Source organism: Poecile atricapillus, chromosome 16, assembly GCF_030490865.1.
Source record: "Poecile atricapillus isolate bPoeAtr1 chromosome 16, bPoeAtr1.hap1, whole genome shotgun sequence".
Lineage (NCBI taxonomy): Eukaryota > Metazoa > Chordata > Aves > Passeriformes > Paridae > Poecile > Poecile atricapillus.
In genome coordinates, this window is record NC_081264.1 from 10,013,116 (window position 1) to 10,030,542 (window position 17,427).

Consider the following 17,427-nt stretch of genomic DNA (forward strand, 5'->3'; position numbering starts at 1 on the left):
ACATTTGCTCATTTTCATTATTTTCTTTAATCTGAGCAATATTAAAACACTACTGCAAGACTCAAAAGGGGATATCCACAGCCTGTTTCTTTGAGGACAGTTCATTTGACTATTTTCTCGGGAGGTCTGTCCAGTTTCCTTCATATGCACATGATGCTTTTGCAGAGTAACAGGGCAAGAGAATCATTCTTCAAACCACTGGGTCACCTGGAGTGTTGAGCTATCTAATACAAGTTCCTCTGTGACCTCTGCACTCCCTGAAACTGCTTCAGCTTGTTTTTGGAAAGAGATCCAACTTGTACACTGGAGTACTTTTAGGGATGCCAGTCTTACCTCCATCTGCAATACCTATGGGGAGAAATAGCAAGGACCTGAGGGCCTCAGATCCTGGACTGCACCAGCAGGAACAGCTGTGGAATGATCAGCCCCAGACTTGGTGCTTTTCTTCTAAAAACACTGCCCTGGTCTCATGTTCAGGGGTAGTTTTCAACAAATCCCATAAAAGGAAGTTTTTACACCCAAATATCATTCCACATCATTGAATTTGGGGCCAGAACTCCCGTTTTTGATTCTCTGCAATACAGGCAACCTGATGCTCCCAACTGCACAACCTGTGCCCAGGAAGATGTTCCCAGCTGCTGAGAAGTGGACAGCAGCCAGGAGGTAGGGAACCATCAAAGCTTGCTGGTTTGCTTGTTTTCAGCCACTGTGGGACCTTGAGCACCCATTCACACAGCAAAAATCTTTTCCAGCTGCCATTGAAAGAGTAAATTAACACAGAGAGATGACTAAAGCCTGAATTTCTGGGTTCACACTACAAATTCCAGGCATGTTTAGGTCTTTCTCCTTCTATCAGCTCCATGACTGACCTTGCCCTCCCCACAAATACTGGACAGGGAAGAAGGAAGAAGTTCTCCCTTGGCCAGAGGAGCAGCAGCATCCAGCACCTGTCCTCACTGACACCATCCAGGCACTGACTGGTCACAGTGGTAAAAAGTGCTCCAACACAAGCACTGGCACCCAGATTCTGTGCAAGGGGTTTAAACTTTTATTTTCTCACCCTGGATTTCCATTTTGGAACATGAAGAGGTGGGAATGGAAGATTATTAAAGGGAAAATTCATCACCATGAAATATTTCTGTGGCAAACACAAGGACAGTTCTGCCCCGCCACACAACCTCAGAAGTAAGGACACACCAACACCTCCTGGAGTGCCCAGGTGGTGTGTTGGGAACTTCCCTCTACACTGGGAACGGGAGATGTGTGTGTGAGAAGGGGACAACAGAGCATGTTCCACAGAAAACCCAAAAAAGAGAAGCTCTCCAAAAAAGTTTTCCATCTTCCCCACCCAAAATTAATTTTATCTTTATCATCATTTGGTCACCAAAGCAGAGAGATTCAGCAAATCTGAATTTCTGATGGAATTAAAAGGAATTTAGACAGACACAATCCCAGCCCCACAGGAGGCTGCCATGGGATTTAGGAATGACCTTGGGATATCAGCTGCCCTCCCCAGAGCTCAGGGATCTGGGAATTCCTCACAGCCCACATTTTCATTAGCTCCCAAAGGGAGCTATCCCATGCTATCCCTTCAAGCCACCCAGGTAGCCCAGGGGTGACATTTCCAAGGAAGACAGGAGTTGTGGGCTCTGCTGCTGAAGGCAGGCCACAAGGTGCAGCAGCTTTGCACAGGGAGTAAAAGAACATGAATATATTCATCACACATATCAATTTATCAATGAAATTGTATGTCTGGAGTATGATACATGAGTCATTCATCATTTCTGCCCTCCAGCCAACCTAACTGGGTCCTGCTTTTATCTGCTCAGTGCAGGCAGTAGAAGAGCTGGCACTACACTGGGTGCAAACACACACACACACAAAAAGGAAAAATTCCCAGGGCAGAGGGTCTCCAGGAGAGCAGGGATCCTGCCCCTGTCAGGTGTGCTGCATGAAGTCCTCTAACACAGTACACACACATTTCTAGGTCACTCTAAACTGGGGGGAGCAGGGGACACCAGCCTGGGGGGCACTCAGGGTATGGGCACCCAGAAATACACCTGCAAAAGATGGGATTCAGATGCTCCCAGGAAACACCTGGGCAGATGCCTGAACGCCACAGCATCATTTTAGGTTTAAACAGCAGCAACAATCACACAGAAAAATTTGGGCTGCTGGCTCTGCTGCTGCTTCCCACCTGTCACAATCTTTAGCTGTGGTCAGACACACACACACACACACACCCTGTGCCTTGTGCATGCAGGAATGGGAAGCGATTCTGGGGATCCAGAAATGGTGGTCTGGAAGGAGAACCCCCATGGTGGAGGCAGGAGAAAGCGGGAAGGGGAGGGCTCACTGGTGTAATTTCGGGGTTGGTCCAGGATGATGTCATAGCACTGAGCAAGTGCCATGGCCAAACCGTGGGGACTTTCTAATGCTTCCCGTCCATCTGACCTCTAATACCAGCGGGCTGAAATATTTAATAGGACATTCATTTTACCTCTGAAGGGCCATTTTTCAGTGCTTTCCCTGGAAAAGGCTGCTCCCAGCCCGGGTGGATGCGGGTGGGGGAGGCGGCACACAACTAACTCTTCCGGCACACACCCCTTTCCCTACTACAAAGGCATCCACAGCAATCACATTTGCAATAGTACAAATCTTGATGGATTCATCCCATCCCCCTCCCCTTTGTAAGCCCACAGCCCGCTGTAAGCCCTCTCTCCGTTATCGCAGCCCAGCAATCCTTCCAAGAGATCGGGCTGGAAAATGCAGTCACGGTACAGTTGTTTGAAATAAATGAATGAATGAAAAAAAAAACCAAAAAAAAAACAACAACCAGGCATCAGCTCAGGGCGGGCAGCAGCGATCTTATTGTTCCCAAAACCATCTGCATCTGCATCTCCACGGCGTTCCAGCAGCTCTCACACACCTCACACACACTTTATGCACAAGCAGATAAATATATTAACAAAAGGGACAGGTGGGAAATGGAGGCGGAGGGGGGAGAGGATGAGACGATATTAACTTCACCCGGGAAGCTGGGTTATCTCACACTGGAAATGCACACAGAAATTCAACATATTTCACATTTCCATCTCTCTCTCTCTCTCTCTCTCACACACACACACACAGAGGTAAAATCTCTTTCAGTGCAATATCCAGTTGCTATGCCAACAGCACCAGCAGCAGGGGAGGCGATGGCAGCGAGGGGAGTGGGGTGGGATGGGGTGGGGTGGGATGGGGGCTCTTACCAAAGATGCTGATTTGATTGTGGCAAAGCGCTCTCGGTTCCGGTAGTGGAGGGCCTGATTCTGCACTGACTGGGTAGGCCGCACCTCAGGCCTGCGATCCCTGTGGCCCACCTCATCCCTTATAAATACATGATCCTGCAGAAATGGATAAAAACAAGGAGAAAGTCCGGCTGTGCTCTTCCCGCGGCGGCTGCCTCTCTCTCACCCCTCTGTCTGCACAAGCGCGGCTGTAGGAGAGGCATAGTTCAGCTCTCTGCTTAGCCCCGGCAGCTCCCACCGTACAAAATGAATAAGCAACACATTGCAGCTCGGCGCGTCAGCTGATCGCTAGCAGGATGCCTCCGAATCCCTGGATCGGGCTGCCTTTTTTTTTTTTTTTTTTTTTTAAATCTCTTTTTTTTTTTTTTTTTAAACCTCCAGTATTACATATGTGCCAGAAAAAAGCCAGCCGGGAGCAGAAAGCAGAGCAGGGCGATCGGAGTCCTCGGGAAGGTCGGGTTCAAGCACTGCAACCCAGCGATCCTGGTGAAAACGTGATTCCCATGTCTAGCCACGGAGATCCTGTTCCCTTTTAACACCACAGCAACATTCTGCCTCATTCCCTTTGCCGAGCCGTGTGTCCTCGATAGGCTTTCTTTGTCCCTCGTTTGCTATCTGCTGTGGGGGACGAGCATCCTGGCTAAATCCACGGCAGGCTGGAGAGGACCAGGAAAGCCTCCGTGACCACTCAGGGATCCTGCTTTCCAGTCATGATCCTGCACAGTTCTAGCACTTTCTCTCCACAGCCCACAAAGGATTTTTTTTTTTTTTTTTTTTTTTTCCTCCTCTCTTCCCTTTTTAAAGCAACAGCTCCCAGGTTTTAGCAGGAATGGTTCCCGGTGCTGCTTCCCTCCTGCTCCCTGGCAAGGCTTCGCCAGGAGCAGCTGTGCCTTTTCCAAACGGCACGGGCAAATTTGGGAGTGGAACAAAGCTCCGGGAGAAACCCTCCTCAGAAAGACCAGCAAAAAACCCACACCACCACGGTTTTCCCAACTGGAATGGTGAGTGCCAAAATGAGCGCACCTGCAGGGATGTGCAGCACACCTCGGGGATGGAGCAGCCTTTGGACACAGCACACCCCACCAGCCTCGGCTCTGCAGGGCCACGCTGTCACCCACCAGGGTCATGACTCCCATCCTCAACCTCCAGCTCATAAAACCTCACCAGAGGACTGAGATTCTTCCTGAATTAAATCAGGTTTCCAGTTCTGTGGGGTGCAAAACAACGGCTGCCAGTGCCCAGGAAGCCCTTGCAGGGAAGAGCTGCCTCCAGGAGCAGGACCAGCTCTGCCACTGTGCCATGCCTCAGGGCAGCCCCAGAGTGAGACAGCAGCCACCATGGAATGGGGTCTCCATCAGGACACTGCTGTCATCCCCATGCTCCTTCCCCACCCCACAGACACCTGGTTTTCCCCTCTGCTGGCCTCCATTTCCAGCTGCTTCTCACCCAGACCCACACACCCTCAGACCTTTTCAACAGGATTCTGGAAATGAGCTCAAGCAAAAGCCAGTTAGGTGCAGAAATGCTGATACCAAGAGCTGAACATCGCATTGATTACAAGTGCTTTAGCCCCAAAACCTTTCCTTATCCTTCCTTTGGAGTGTTCCCAGTCCATGCTCACCTTTCCCCTGCCTTTGCACAGTGCCCAAGGCCACCACAGAGCCAAGTCTGCACCAACTCCTCTACACCCACACAAGGGTCACAGAATGAGCCAAAACAGCTAAAAAAGACAGTTCTCCACAGAGATACAGAGTGTTACAAAAAGTTGCAGTTTCATTTTGTTTTGCTCATCCTTATACCGGGCATTTGTGGCACTGTCTGACAGGAAAGGCAGTGAGACCACAGGAGAAATCACTGAGAATTGGGCTGATCACAGATCTCCAACTTGTGCATGTTGGTGTGATGGGCAGGGCTCTTGGACCTGCCCATATTCCTGAGAATGAGCCACATCTGAGGCTCTAGAACAGCCAACCCCAAAAAATCCTAATTCAACATTTTAAATCCAACAGCATCCCTCAGCTTCATCTGACCCACATCCTCACCAGAGTGATCTCAAAGCCTGTAGTGAAGATCCACACCAGACTCACCCACCTGAACCACAGACGAAACATCAGCACCCAGGAGCCACCAGGGCTGTATCCCAGCCACGAAATGAAGGTGGGGACAGGACAAACATCACCCCTGGTCACACACTGAGCCTGCAGCAGCACCTGTGAGTGCACAGGGTTCCCAGGGCCTGCTAAGCAATACCCCAATCCCTGGATCATCTCCCTTCTCTCCATTACGTTGGTATGGCAGGGGGAATGGGAAATATTAAATCCAGAGAAGCTGCAAATCGCTGAAAAAACCCTGACTTTTTAAATGGGCATTCAGACTTTTCAGAATGCTCCAAAACACCACCCAAAAAAACAAGTTTAAGGTGCAATTGCTTTTTATGATGGAAAATTAATCTGTAATTTACTTTTTGCTATCCAAGAGATGTATTTTTAGAGAGCAGAGTGTCACTCTGGCCTTGTTTTATGTGATCTCTGGTTACCTCAGTGCACACGAGAAGCTCAGAGCAGAATTAAACTGCGCTTCAGGAACGTGAATTAACCACATTCTGCATTTCAAACTCAGCTGGGCAAGGAATGGGAAAATTCCTTTGCAACTGAGCAAGCCAAAGGACCAATTTCAAGGGGACAAAAAACTCTGTGGTTGTTCTTAGCACCCTTTAATCAGGGGTGTGAGCATTCTGCAGCAGACAGACACCCACCAGCTCTCAGCTAAGTACAGGGAACCTTCATAGGCACAATATTTTTTTGGAAAAGCTGTCCCACTACCAAAAATAAAAACATTTGGCATGAAGAGTTACCAAATCTAACAGGTTCCACTGCCCTAGGGACAGCTGGTAAGAGAAATAAACCTAGGAGGAGCCACATCTCCACCAGCCTTCCTCAGATGAGGCGACTGATGGCAAAGACAAACACCTCCCTACAAACCCAGGAAAATAGAATTTTGCTACTTTTATTTTAAAATAGAATTCTTCTTCTCCCAAAAACTTGCTAAGAGATGCTGCAGTTGTAACTGTTGGCACAGATAAGGAAATTTTATTTCCACTTTTAGCTTCAGATGCATGGGAAACAAAGACCCAAAACTGTTACCTCAGCTCAAGGCACCCAGAAAGTAGAATCTGACTGAAAGCACCCCAGAAACTCATCAAGTTTGAGTCAGGGTACCTCTCAGCCCCAAATCTGCACTTCTAACCTTGGTTTGTTTTTAAAGTAACATATCTTCTGTATACACTTCATTTTCTACCTGTTTTCTTTGGTTTTTTGCAATATTTGCCTTAAAGATGCAACTTTGGGCATGCTCAGCTCACAACTCACTCATTAAAATCTTTTAATTCAGGGCCAACAATCCAGAATCTTCAACTTCCTACTCAAGGAAAAATTTGTTCTGACTGTATCATCCCCATAAACAGTTTTCAGGTTGACCAGAACAAAGAGGGGATTTGGCTGGGACATTGTCAGGCAAAAACCTTTCTCAAATATTCCCACAGCATTATCTGAGCAGAGCTGGTAGAATTTCCAGTGGTTTAAGTGGTGCTTCCAGCTGGATCTGAATGGCTGCTCCTGGTGTATTGCCTGAGCACCTCACAATGAGTTTGTGTCAAACCACGAGTTCAAAACCCACCACAGAGTGGATTTCCCTCTGAGTCCCACACCAGTTCTACCACACACTCTCTCTTCATCCTTCTCCTCACTGAAAAAAGGCCTTTACCATCCAAATTCTGCCCAGCCCAAAGCTGGGACACCTCCACCTTCTCCCTTTCACACGGGGGTGTTTTGCTATGCACACCAAATGAAACCTCCACAGACACAGGAGGACTCCAACTGCAAGGGCTGCCAGTCTCCTACACAAACAGGAAAGGCAATTTCCAAGCCACACTAAGGACTTCTATGGAATTGCAGCAAATCCCTGCTTTCTAGGAATTTAAAGAGCAAGGAAAAAAACAACAATGTGGCACCGTTTGTCTTAATGCACTGCATTAAGTGCCTCGATAATTGACAGACAGGTTTAAGCTCTCTCCATGCACAAAATTCCCCACAAATGCTGAAATTAATTGGAGCAGCAACAGGAGATGTGCACAGGTTACTTTCCAGGATCTGGGAAGTCACTCAAGTTGCAGCAGTTATTGCAAAGGCACTTTATTATTACAGACACTGGGTGAGAATTTGTGATGATCAACTACAAACATCCTCTTTTTCCTCTTTTTATTATAAATCAGATCTTAATCACAAGATTTCCCTGACATTTTACTGCCCAAATTTCAGAAAGCACCGAAGATTTTAAGATTGAAGCAAGAAACAGCTACAACTGATACTGCAGTTGAAACAAACCAATATTGTACTGGCTTTTTTTGTTTAGATTAAAAGATTACAATACCTTATTATAGTTTTGCAGAAATAAAATAATAATAAATGCATTGAGGACAATGAAATAATATTTCTGAGAAGCCACCTGTGCTCACACTGCCATTTACCAGCAGCTGAACAAAACAGGTGACAAAACATCTCTGATGCACCAGCTGATGCCTATACTCACTTTATTGTCTTCCTCTGGGAGCCAAAAATCTTTGCCCTCATTTTTAAGATGAATTAACTGATTTTTAAGATGAATTTATCTGATTTTAAAATCTGGGTTATGCATCTTTGAAGCACAATGCATTTGGAGTTTAACTCCCTGCCGTGTTTTGTTGTTTTTTGGGGCTCTCAGGTACAACTGTGTTTGTATCAGAGCTGTAATTTACTCTTCAGCTCTCAACCTGTGCAGCTGAACAACTCCTAAAGGGAGATGGATGTGAGAATGTGTATCCATGGGCAAGATGACCCTTGGATGGAGTAGCAGAGTTATTTAACCATTATCAGAAGAGACCCAGAGCTCTTACACTGAACATGCTGACATGCACATGGAGGAGCTCACCAACCTGCAAAAGGGCAAGGAAAACTTCCTCATCCAAACCAGACATCTGAATTTCCTGAACAGAATATGCTGGTGATCAAGGTGTCCTCCTGAGGGAGCAGGGTTTGATCCCAAGGATGGGTTTCCTGCCTGAGTAGCTCACATGATTGCCATTTTTTTTTCCTCCCAGGAGCTCAGGACACAGCTATAAACTAAATAACACAAAAAGCTCCACATTCAATTATGGCTTGTCATCATTTCCAATATTGATTCCTGTTTGGTGGTTTTTCTTCCAGCCTAACAGGTGTATTCTGCCAGGTGGGAGTCACCCTTGTTCTAAGCACAAGTGTGAAACCACAGAGCTCTGCTGTGTTGTGGAAGGGATAAGACTGTGCCTGTTTTCCACAGAGGATTCATCCCAAATGCAGCAAACCCCAAGCACCTTGGCTGCCGTGAACTAGCATAGCCAGTGACAATTAACCAGATCAGAGCAGGTCATTTCACTTACCCTGTGACCACAAAACATTTTTGGAAGTTACAGCCAACTAGCAGCTGTTAAAAAAAAGAAAGAGAATGAGTTGTTTACAAGTGCTTTTACTCCATCAGCCTCTTCCCTAAGCCTCTGCCTCAGGGTAGCTGGTCACAGGACAGATGCCAGGAGTGTTCCTTGGGATGCTGGTGGCTTCTCCCAGCCAAGCACCACACAGGGATGGGCTGCTCCTGATTTCCTCCAGGCCAAGGCCACCCCAGCCTGGCTCTCCACAGCAGGCAGCAGCTGGAAGCGCTGAAGGCTGAGAGCTGCATCTCACACCACCACAGACTCCTTTCCTCCATCCTACATTTTACTTGAACATGATGTTCTGGGGCTGTGGCCCAAAACACCAAAAGGCCTCTGGCACTTCAGAGCTTTGAGCCATAGCAAAACCCAACACTCCAGGCCATTCTGCCATCTTGGACCCCTTCCACAATCTGGAGGTCGTTAATTAACACTTTTGTGGAATACCACAATTTTACACAACACTTTTGACTTCACCCATGTCAAAGCCATCTCGTATGTGACCCTATACCCACAAAATGCTGCTTATGTTCATCAGTATTTTCTTTCTAGCCTTTAAAGGCTGATTAAATATTTGCAAAACAAGAGCTTAAATTAAACTTGAACCCAAGGTTCTTTCCATTGTGTCTGTGAGGGGCTCCAGAGTGATACCCAAAACTCAGCTTCATCCCAGTTTCCAGAAACACAGTTAAAGCACAAAGACAAACTGATATCTTGGCAGAACAAAGAACTTTACCTTGAAAATAAAGTAGGATGTATGTGGATGTAAACCCCCCTGAAATGTCCAACTCCAGTTTTAGTCTCTTCACATGTATTAATACACACATGAAGCAGTTTTCCATTTAAAACTGCATTCCCCAAAGTGACAAAGAATAAAAAAATAGTGTGCTAAATTAAAACAATGTATTTGCAGACTGGAGTATGTCCTGCTACACCAAGTCCAAATCTGCTTTATGAATTACATGCAGCAGAAAGGGAACATTTTCCAATGGAGAAGGAATCTACTCCAAGGATCAGCACTCCTAGCCAACCATTAACTGTTTTGTGAAGACCATTGGTGCAGACCTGGGCTTTCTGCTCCCAGAACTACCCTAAAACTCCTGTGTTAAGTGATCTAGAGATGATTTCTTTTGTAATACTTCAGGTGCAAGACACCCTGGGTTTTTTTCAAGCCAGATAAAAACTTTCATGTGGTGTCCTGTTTGTGCATCCTACTCAACTGAACAGCTACACACAAGTTTAAGAGGACTGAATTTACAGCATCAGAAATCCTGTATCTGTACTTCACAAGTGTCACACAGCCTTTATAAAACATAATATTAGTCTTGAAACAAGCAGGAATTCTACTCCCTTCACAAATGCCATTCATGTCTGGTGGGAGCAGCTCATGTTTTGTTTTTATCAACTCTGAGTAATGACTCTGAGCAGTCATTATAACCAGTGAACTCTGTGTAAAACAGTCCCTCAAACTTCCATCTTAATGCACAAGTAAATATGGCTATTTAACAACATGAAAGTTAAGTTAACACACATTTTGAATGCCCATACAAAATAAGAAAGAGCTCCAATCATAACCACCCAGAACATCCATCAGTGGTGCTGCTCTTCATGCAGGACATTTCCATGGGCTGGCATTTGGTACCTTACATCTTATTTTCATCTTTCTGAATAAACAATCTTCTCTAAAGATGCTGTCAAGTGTCTTTAGGAAAGAGGCAAACTCCTAAAACCTTTGCAACTTCTCTGCCAGTATCTTTAAATATGCAAGACCGTGTTTTGTTGAAAACAAAATTTTTCAATAGTTCTTAATGTTCAATGACACAAACCCTGCACTTCAGGAGGAAAAACTGCTTACAAATATTTAGTTAGCTACAACCAAGCTTTGCTGCAACCTTACAGACAAGAAACTCATACTTTTCATGCTGCTGCAATGTTTTAGCTCCTCTGGCAAAAAGCAAATGTACACTTTGAAGTTCCTTGCAAATGAAACCAACACAACCAACCTACATTTTGCTGCCCACTAGCAAATGACACTACTAAGGCCAAGCCAAAACTATTTTAGTCAGACAAACAGTGGAGATGAGATGCTGGCTTACAGCTAGACAATCTTAGCTTGATATCAGAAAATGAAAGGCATCGGATCACAGCATGCAGCAAAGGAGCAGGAAAGCATCAAGTGGAACCTGACTCCAAACGTACCTCGTGGGAAGGGTCCAAAGTTCTGCACATTTCCACTCCTCACAAGGGAAATCCAAGTGCAGGCAGGTTTTAATCACACACTGTGCCTGGCAGAGGGTTAGCTTGGCTGCCAGGACCAGCACAGGACAGGCATTCCCAAGGAAAGAAGGATGTCTCAAGCAGAGAGGAAGAGGTGCACGTGCAGGGCTGGGCATGCGGGGAGTCTGGGTAACCCTGCCTGGGTACTGACAGCTCCTTCTGTAGCAACCTCTTTTCATGGGCAGAGGTTCTTTAGATGCTTTTAAAGACAAAAACCCCACGGAACTTGACTCTGGCAAGCCCAGCAGCAGCTCCTGCTCTGAGCACAGAGCACCAGGGCACACGTACCTTCTTGTGAACAACGGAGGAGGTGGAATTAATGGTGCTCTCGTCACTATGCATCATGACCAGCTCAGGGCTGCTCTCATCCAGGACCTCCTGCATGCTGCTCACACTGCTGCTCTGGCTGCCTGTGCTCACAGACATGCTGGGGATGGAATGGTTGCTGCCCAGACTGTCCATCTTCCTACTCAGGTTTGATCCATGCTCACTGTCCTATAAAACAAGGGGCATCAGTTACAGATCCCGCAGGACATCACCTGCCTGGCACGCGCCTGCAACGCCCAGAGGCTGTTTTAAAGGTGACTCTGCAGACTTCAAGGGTCTCTGGGCATTCTTTTGCCAACTGCACATCTCAAAGGGCTGTTTGGATTCTGGAATGTTCCATATCGGGCAGACAGCTTCTGCCTTTTCCCCTGCAATCTGATTACATCAGGTTTCAAGCCAGTTTATTTCCGCATATCCTTAAGTTTAGGCATGGATCTTGGCTTGATAGGAGACATCCAGGAATACTGGACGGCTGGTGGAAGCAGCCTCATAATTTAGAGAAATGATCCAGGTTTGAATTAAAATGATGCTTCAAGTCAGGATCTGCTTTAACACATTTCCTGAATCAGAAAATATGTAAGACAATGAACCCGTTTATTATTTGAGATATTCCACATGGTGTAGAGGTTTTAACCTCCATGTCCCAAGCAGTCAGCAATTTGACTTTATCAAGCTAAAAACCCCTTGAACTTTGTGTTTTCAGCCAAGATAAAGGTGAGTGAAGAATCTGACTCAGACGAGCCTGCATTATTGTAGGGGTTAAAACTTGGATATACATAAAGATCCCTCATATAAGAGGTATTTTTGATTCTAAAGACAAATATCAGGAGTTAGCAGCCTTTTTTCTTCTTCAGTACCCATAGGAGTACAGTAATGCCAGAGTATGCACTTAGTCTGGACTGATTTCGAGAATTTATGGAGTCCTTTGTAATTAACTACTGGCACCAAAGAGGCTCACAAGGAGCTCACAATGAGGACAGAACTCTGAACATCCTTCAGCTCCTGGGGTGAAGCAGCCTTGACTCACTAAAATGAGCAGCCTGCTGCTGCATCCAGTTTGCCCTGGCCTCTGAAGGGAGCTTGGGGAGAATTCCATTACAAATCAATTAATGGGGAACTCATTTTGTTGGAGACCGACAGAAAGATAAAATTGAGACTTGACAGATTTGCCTTTGATTGTGTGATTATTTTTTAAGCAATCAGCAGATCATTCAGAGCCTGCATGAAAGCACTTAAAATCCAGAATAATACTATTTTACAGAGAACATAGGCACAGGGGAATTAAAATATTTTCAGGATGCTTATACAGAGCTGCAGAAGAAATCACATAATGAAGGATCTGAGGCTGTGTAATTAATGAATGTTTATGCAGGAAGAACAGAGGTGAGATTGCATATGCAACCTTAGCACTGACTTCAACTTTCACCTTTTTGGAAGGGCTCTGAGGAAAGCATTAGTAATATTTTGCATGTTAAAGATTTTTAAGGCTCATCTTCCACCTTAGAAAGGCCAAGGTAGAAGGAGGAAGTGCCTGGTGGCATTTCCATTGGGGCAGGTTCTGTCCCCGGTTCAGCAGGAACTGCAGCACGTGCTGGGCCTGCTTTCCCTGCCCAGTTAGTGACACACACGAGCAGTGACACCTCCTGTGGTGGGACAGGGCTCAGGGTCAGTGCAGAGCATGCTGTGCACATGCAGAGTGTCAGCTGCATCCCTGCCATCCCTGCAGGTACAACAGCTCTTCTCCCTGCTTTCTTCAGGAGCAGGGACAGGAGGAACAGAACACACCTTGGAGCCAAACACTACCACGTGTTTCCTGTTGAGCTTGGAAGTGGGAAACCCAATCCCTGGCTGACATTCTCTGCTGACAGCTTGTCACATATGGGGAGAGAAACTGGAAGGTTTCAGTGCACAGGTCTGACAATGCCCCAGTCCCCAGATAAGCTCCAGGTCTGGAAGCTGGAGGGGACCTTTAATCACAGCAATTGCTGCTCTTGCTCCTTTGGGGAATCTTCACAGAGAGGGAGGGGCACAAAGTGCCAGTCCCCTCCTCCTGCAGCTCCACCTGAGACCCACATGCCCATTTCATTAACCATTTAGCTTTAAAGGAGCATTTGACACTCCCAAATCTCAAACCCAAGGCCCTGAAGATCCTCTGAGCTTGGGCACCTTGCTGTGTTTTATTGCCTCACTCCACTGGAGCAAAAGGAGCACAGACATCAATTTGTCTGTCAGTGTTTTTCATTGGGAAGCAGTCACAGATTTATTTATGCATTGTGCCTGCACCAAGAGACATTAATTTCCACCTAAGCTCATCAATTGAAAAATGACTGGTTTCCTTCTCTCAACCACAGTTAGGGTCAATTATCATATGCTGATTAAGTGGGTTGTTTATTACAAGATTTAAACTGAAGCTGCATTTTAGGTCTTTAACCTTTTTCTTCTTTAACATTAAAGAATTTTAAAAAAATAAGTCTTACTAATTCAGTGATTTGCTTTTCAGCTCATGAGAGGCCAATTACTTTACAGTAAAGTTATGGTAATTGAAAAAATATTAACATTAATGGAGTTGTTTTGACTGTGCAGATGAGAAAGAAAAGCTTGGGCTGTCAAAGACCCTCCTCCACACAGGCTGGGAGCCACTTCTCATAGAGAACCTCCCTCAGAATGAGTTTCTTCCCTAAGGCTTCCAGAAGAAAGGGCAGTGCTGGAAAAAAATCCCAAGTTTCACATGTACAGTAATTGGCAGCTTTAACACTGAGCAAGGACTATCACTCATTATCCTGTCCTGTCTCCCTGCTGATGCAGATGATATTCCAACAACATTCCTCACCTGGGCTGTGCTTGTTCTGCCACCCTAAGGACAGGAACATCTCCCTGGCCCTAAAATTAAATTACTTGTAGCAGTGTAAACGGGGTAACAAATCCCCAGTACCTCCTCCTCCTCCTGGGACTCGTTCAGGGGGCCGTTGCGTGTCTCCTGGAACAGGATTTTCTTCATTTTCCGGTACTGCAGGTTGTCCAGCTCCCTCACTGCATCCTTGGTCCTCTGGATGAGGTCTATGAGCACCCTGGGCGGTCGGTCCCGGCGGACAAAATCGTGCTGGGTTAAAGGAAATAGAACACCTTGTTTCAGACTCTGGGGTTAAACCAGGGGCAGTGGGGGACTTCTCAGAGCCCTGAAGTGACAGCTCCCATTCTGCAGTTTATCTGTTCATATTCAATAACTGGTAACACCCTTTCTCAAAGACTCCAAACACACTGAGCTCGTGCTGGGGTCAGCTTTTCTGAGCTCTCCAGGCTACGCAGATGACTTGTCCCTTCCTGAGCTGGTTCACACTTCAAACCTTGGAGGCAAAGGAATGAACAAAATACATCCAGAACAAAGAAGAATCAACCTGCAAAGATTTATCCTGCATCCATCTATTCCAATTTGCACATAAAGCTAGCAAGGAGACCACAAAGTTTATTTATACCTAAAGCTTTTGTAGCCAGAGTTGAAATCAAATCAGGCTCTTGCCAACTCCTGCACAGGTTTTAAGTGCAGACTTAATAAATTCTTTAATGGTATTTAAGAACATGATTAAAGCCTCCTCTCTGATTTATCAGATACATTCTGCAGCTGGCAGTGGATATAGAAGTCTCCAGCTTTCCCATTTAACCTTGGCTAAAGCAGAAAACCTGAGTGTACACTTGCCAATGCTCTATATGGGATCCTACAGCTGCTTAGCAGTTCCCAAGGGGGATGGCTTTAGGGCACAAACATCCTCTGCATGCTTGTAGAAAAATCTACAGTGAAAACAGAAAAAATTGCAATGGAAAAAAAAAAAGAAATCTGGGTGAAAAAACATGAATTGCAAATGCCACAAGGGGCTTTTGTTAGAGCCTCAACAGCTGGACCCACCTGCAAGGAAATTCTCAGGAGGGTCACCTTTGCCTGCTTGGCCTCCCAGCTCTCCTGTGGGCTCAGCTCCAGAGTGAATTCATGCCCTGGAGCTGGAGTAACCAGCACATGGAGCCTCAGCCCGCTCTAAAATGAGAGCCTTCAACAAAAGAGCTGAAAGGATGAGCTAATCATCTTTTAATGATTTGTAAATAAACAAGGAAAGCACCATGCCACAAGCTAGTTTCTCGTTTTTAATTGAATTCAAACTGTTGTGCATTTGAGTTTTGCTAGTGGGGACAGCCAGTCATTTCAGTACCCATTTTTTGCTTGTAGTGATGGTGTTTATTTTTGAATCAGAGCTAAAAGTTCTCAACATCATTTCACACAGAAACAAAATGAATCATTTCTGCTCCTCAATGCAGATAACCACCATTTATTTCTCTGTGAACAGTAACAATCTGCAGCTTATTTATGATTAGGAAAAAAAGGAACCCATTTTTATCTCATTGTAGTTAATTTTTAGAAAGCAGCAAAGCATTTGGAACCATGATCCTGAACCTAAATCCATTCTATGTGTGCACTCAAATATTAAAACATGACCATGTGAAAAGTGTAGGGCAGAGAGAAATATGAATAAAACATAAATATAAAATATGGAATATACAGGATTTTGGGCTCAGATCTCAGCTCTAATTGTTTGTACAGACTCCAACCTAAGGTACTCCTGAAATCACATCCTTCAATGAACTCAGCCTGTTCCTAGAAAGCAGCAAGGCTGCCAATCCCCAGGAATGAATCACTCCAAAACCCACAACATAAACCTATTAGCTGGTCAGGGTGCTACAAGTAGAACCAGGGATCAAAACACTGATTATTTGCCACAGCACAAATGTACCACAGGAAATAAAAAAAATATACCAGGTGCCAAAGGGAGCACAAACAGCTCCTTCATCATTTACCTGGAGAGGTCATTGGCACCAGCAGCCAGAGGGAGAGCAGGGCTAATAATCAGTTTTAAAGAAAGGCAACACTTAAAAGAAAAGCCAAAGCCTGATGGAAAAGGGGCTGGACAGGATTTCACATCCCCCTACCTTCTAATAGAAGGCTGCTGCTGAATTTCCCAAAAGCAAAGCCCTTGGAGCTGTAAACAATTCCTGAATTTCCCAGGTAAACTGAACCCAAATGACTTAAACTGGAACTGATTTATGATTCACTGACAAAACCTTGGCAAACTCTACACACATCACTCCCAGGTCCCCCTCCTACAGGCTCTTGGCAATTGTGGACCTGTAAAAACCCCTTCCAAAATGATCCACTTATTTCCAAAACAAGTTTAATTAATTGGGTTCAGTACAGAAACCATGAAAGGGATTTAAACACCTTTTGGGTCTGGTGGTTTGGGTCTGCTACTTTTAACTGCTGAGTGTGATGCATGAATGGAGGGAAAAAGAAAACAAAAAAACCAACCAAAGAGTGGATTTTTGTAAGGGCAAATTTGTTCACCACCTTTAAAATTATTTTGGTAGACAAACAGATTTCCCCCAGATTTCTGGAGAGGATTTGATAAATTACCCGTAACAAATCTGTTGATGATGGCCTTTCCTGAGGTATTTTCTGTAAGCAGTAATCAACAAATCCCCTAAAGGAGTCTGACCTGAAAAAAAAAAAAAAAAAAAATTAAAATAAAATTTAAAAAAAAATTAAAAATCTAAAAGAAAAAAAAAACACCTCAGTATCTGGAATACATTCAAACTTAGCAGTGCAAAGCAAAACAAAAACGATGACTAATTTGTTCTTAAGTTCTAAGGAAGAGAAAGTAACTGGGTTTTTCCAAATTCCAAGTTGATCTCATCAATTCTTTCCCACTTAAAGGTTGTTGAAAGAACAGGGACACACAACTATCCCTCAGCACAAACTGAAAACCAAGTTACAACTACATGTACCAGTCACTATTTATGATTTTACTTCAACTGCTTAAAAACAAATGACAGTGGAATTATTGGGACTGATCTCTGGGAGGTTACAGAGGGAACCCTGCCTCACTAAAGCCCCTCAATGCTCAGTTCAACACTTGGGGCTTTTTATTTGAGGTTTTATCCCAAAAAAAAAGAAGGAAACTGATCTTTCTAGTGCCACTGGAGTTAAAAGGA

The 17,427-nt window shown here is 45.0% G+C and overlaps 1 protein-coding gene across 7 annotated transcripts in view; it reads right to left on the reverse strand.

Annotated features, from left to right (window-relative positions):
- Positions 1-17,427, reverse strand: part of TAOK3 (TAO kinase 3) — a 75,650-nt gene that overhangs the window by 12,889 nt on the left and 45,334 nt on the right. For 5 of the 7 annotated variants that reach the window (XM_058851956.1, XM_058851959.1, XM_058851957.1 and 2 more), the window contains exons 11-14: positions 16,850-16,931; positions 14,327-14,494; positions 11,356-11,562; positions 3,252-3,386 (exon numbers count right to left, since the gene is read on the reverse strand). In XM_058851956.1, coding sequence (XP_058707939.1) covers positions 3,252-3,386; positions 11,356-11,562; positions 14,327-14,494; positions 16,850-16,931 — 592 coding nt within the window. Of the gene's footprint in view, positions 1-3,251; positions 3,387-8,742; positions 8,787-11,355; positions 11,563-14,326; positions 14,495-16,849; positions 16,932-17,427 lie in introns of those variants that run through there. The other 2 variants (XM_058851961.1, XM_058851963.1) reach the window with 2 other exon arrangements.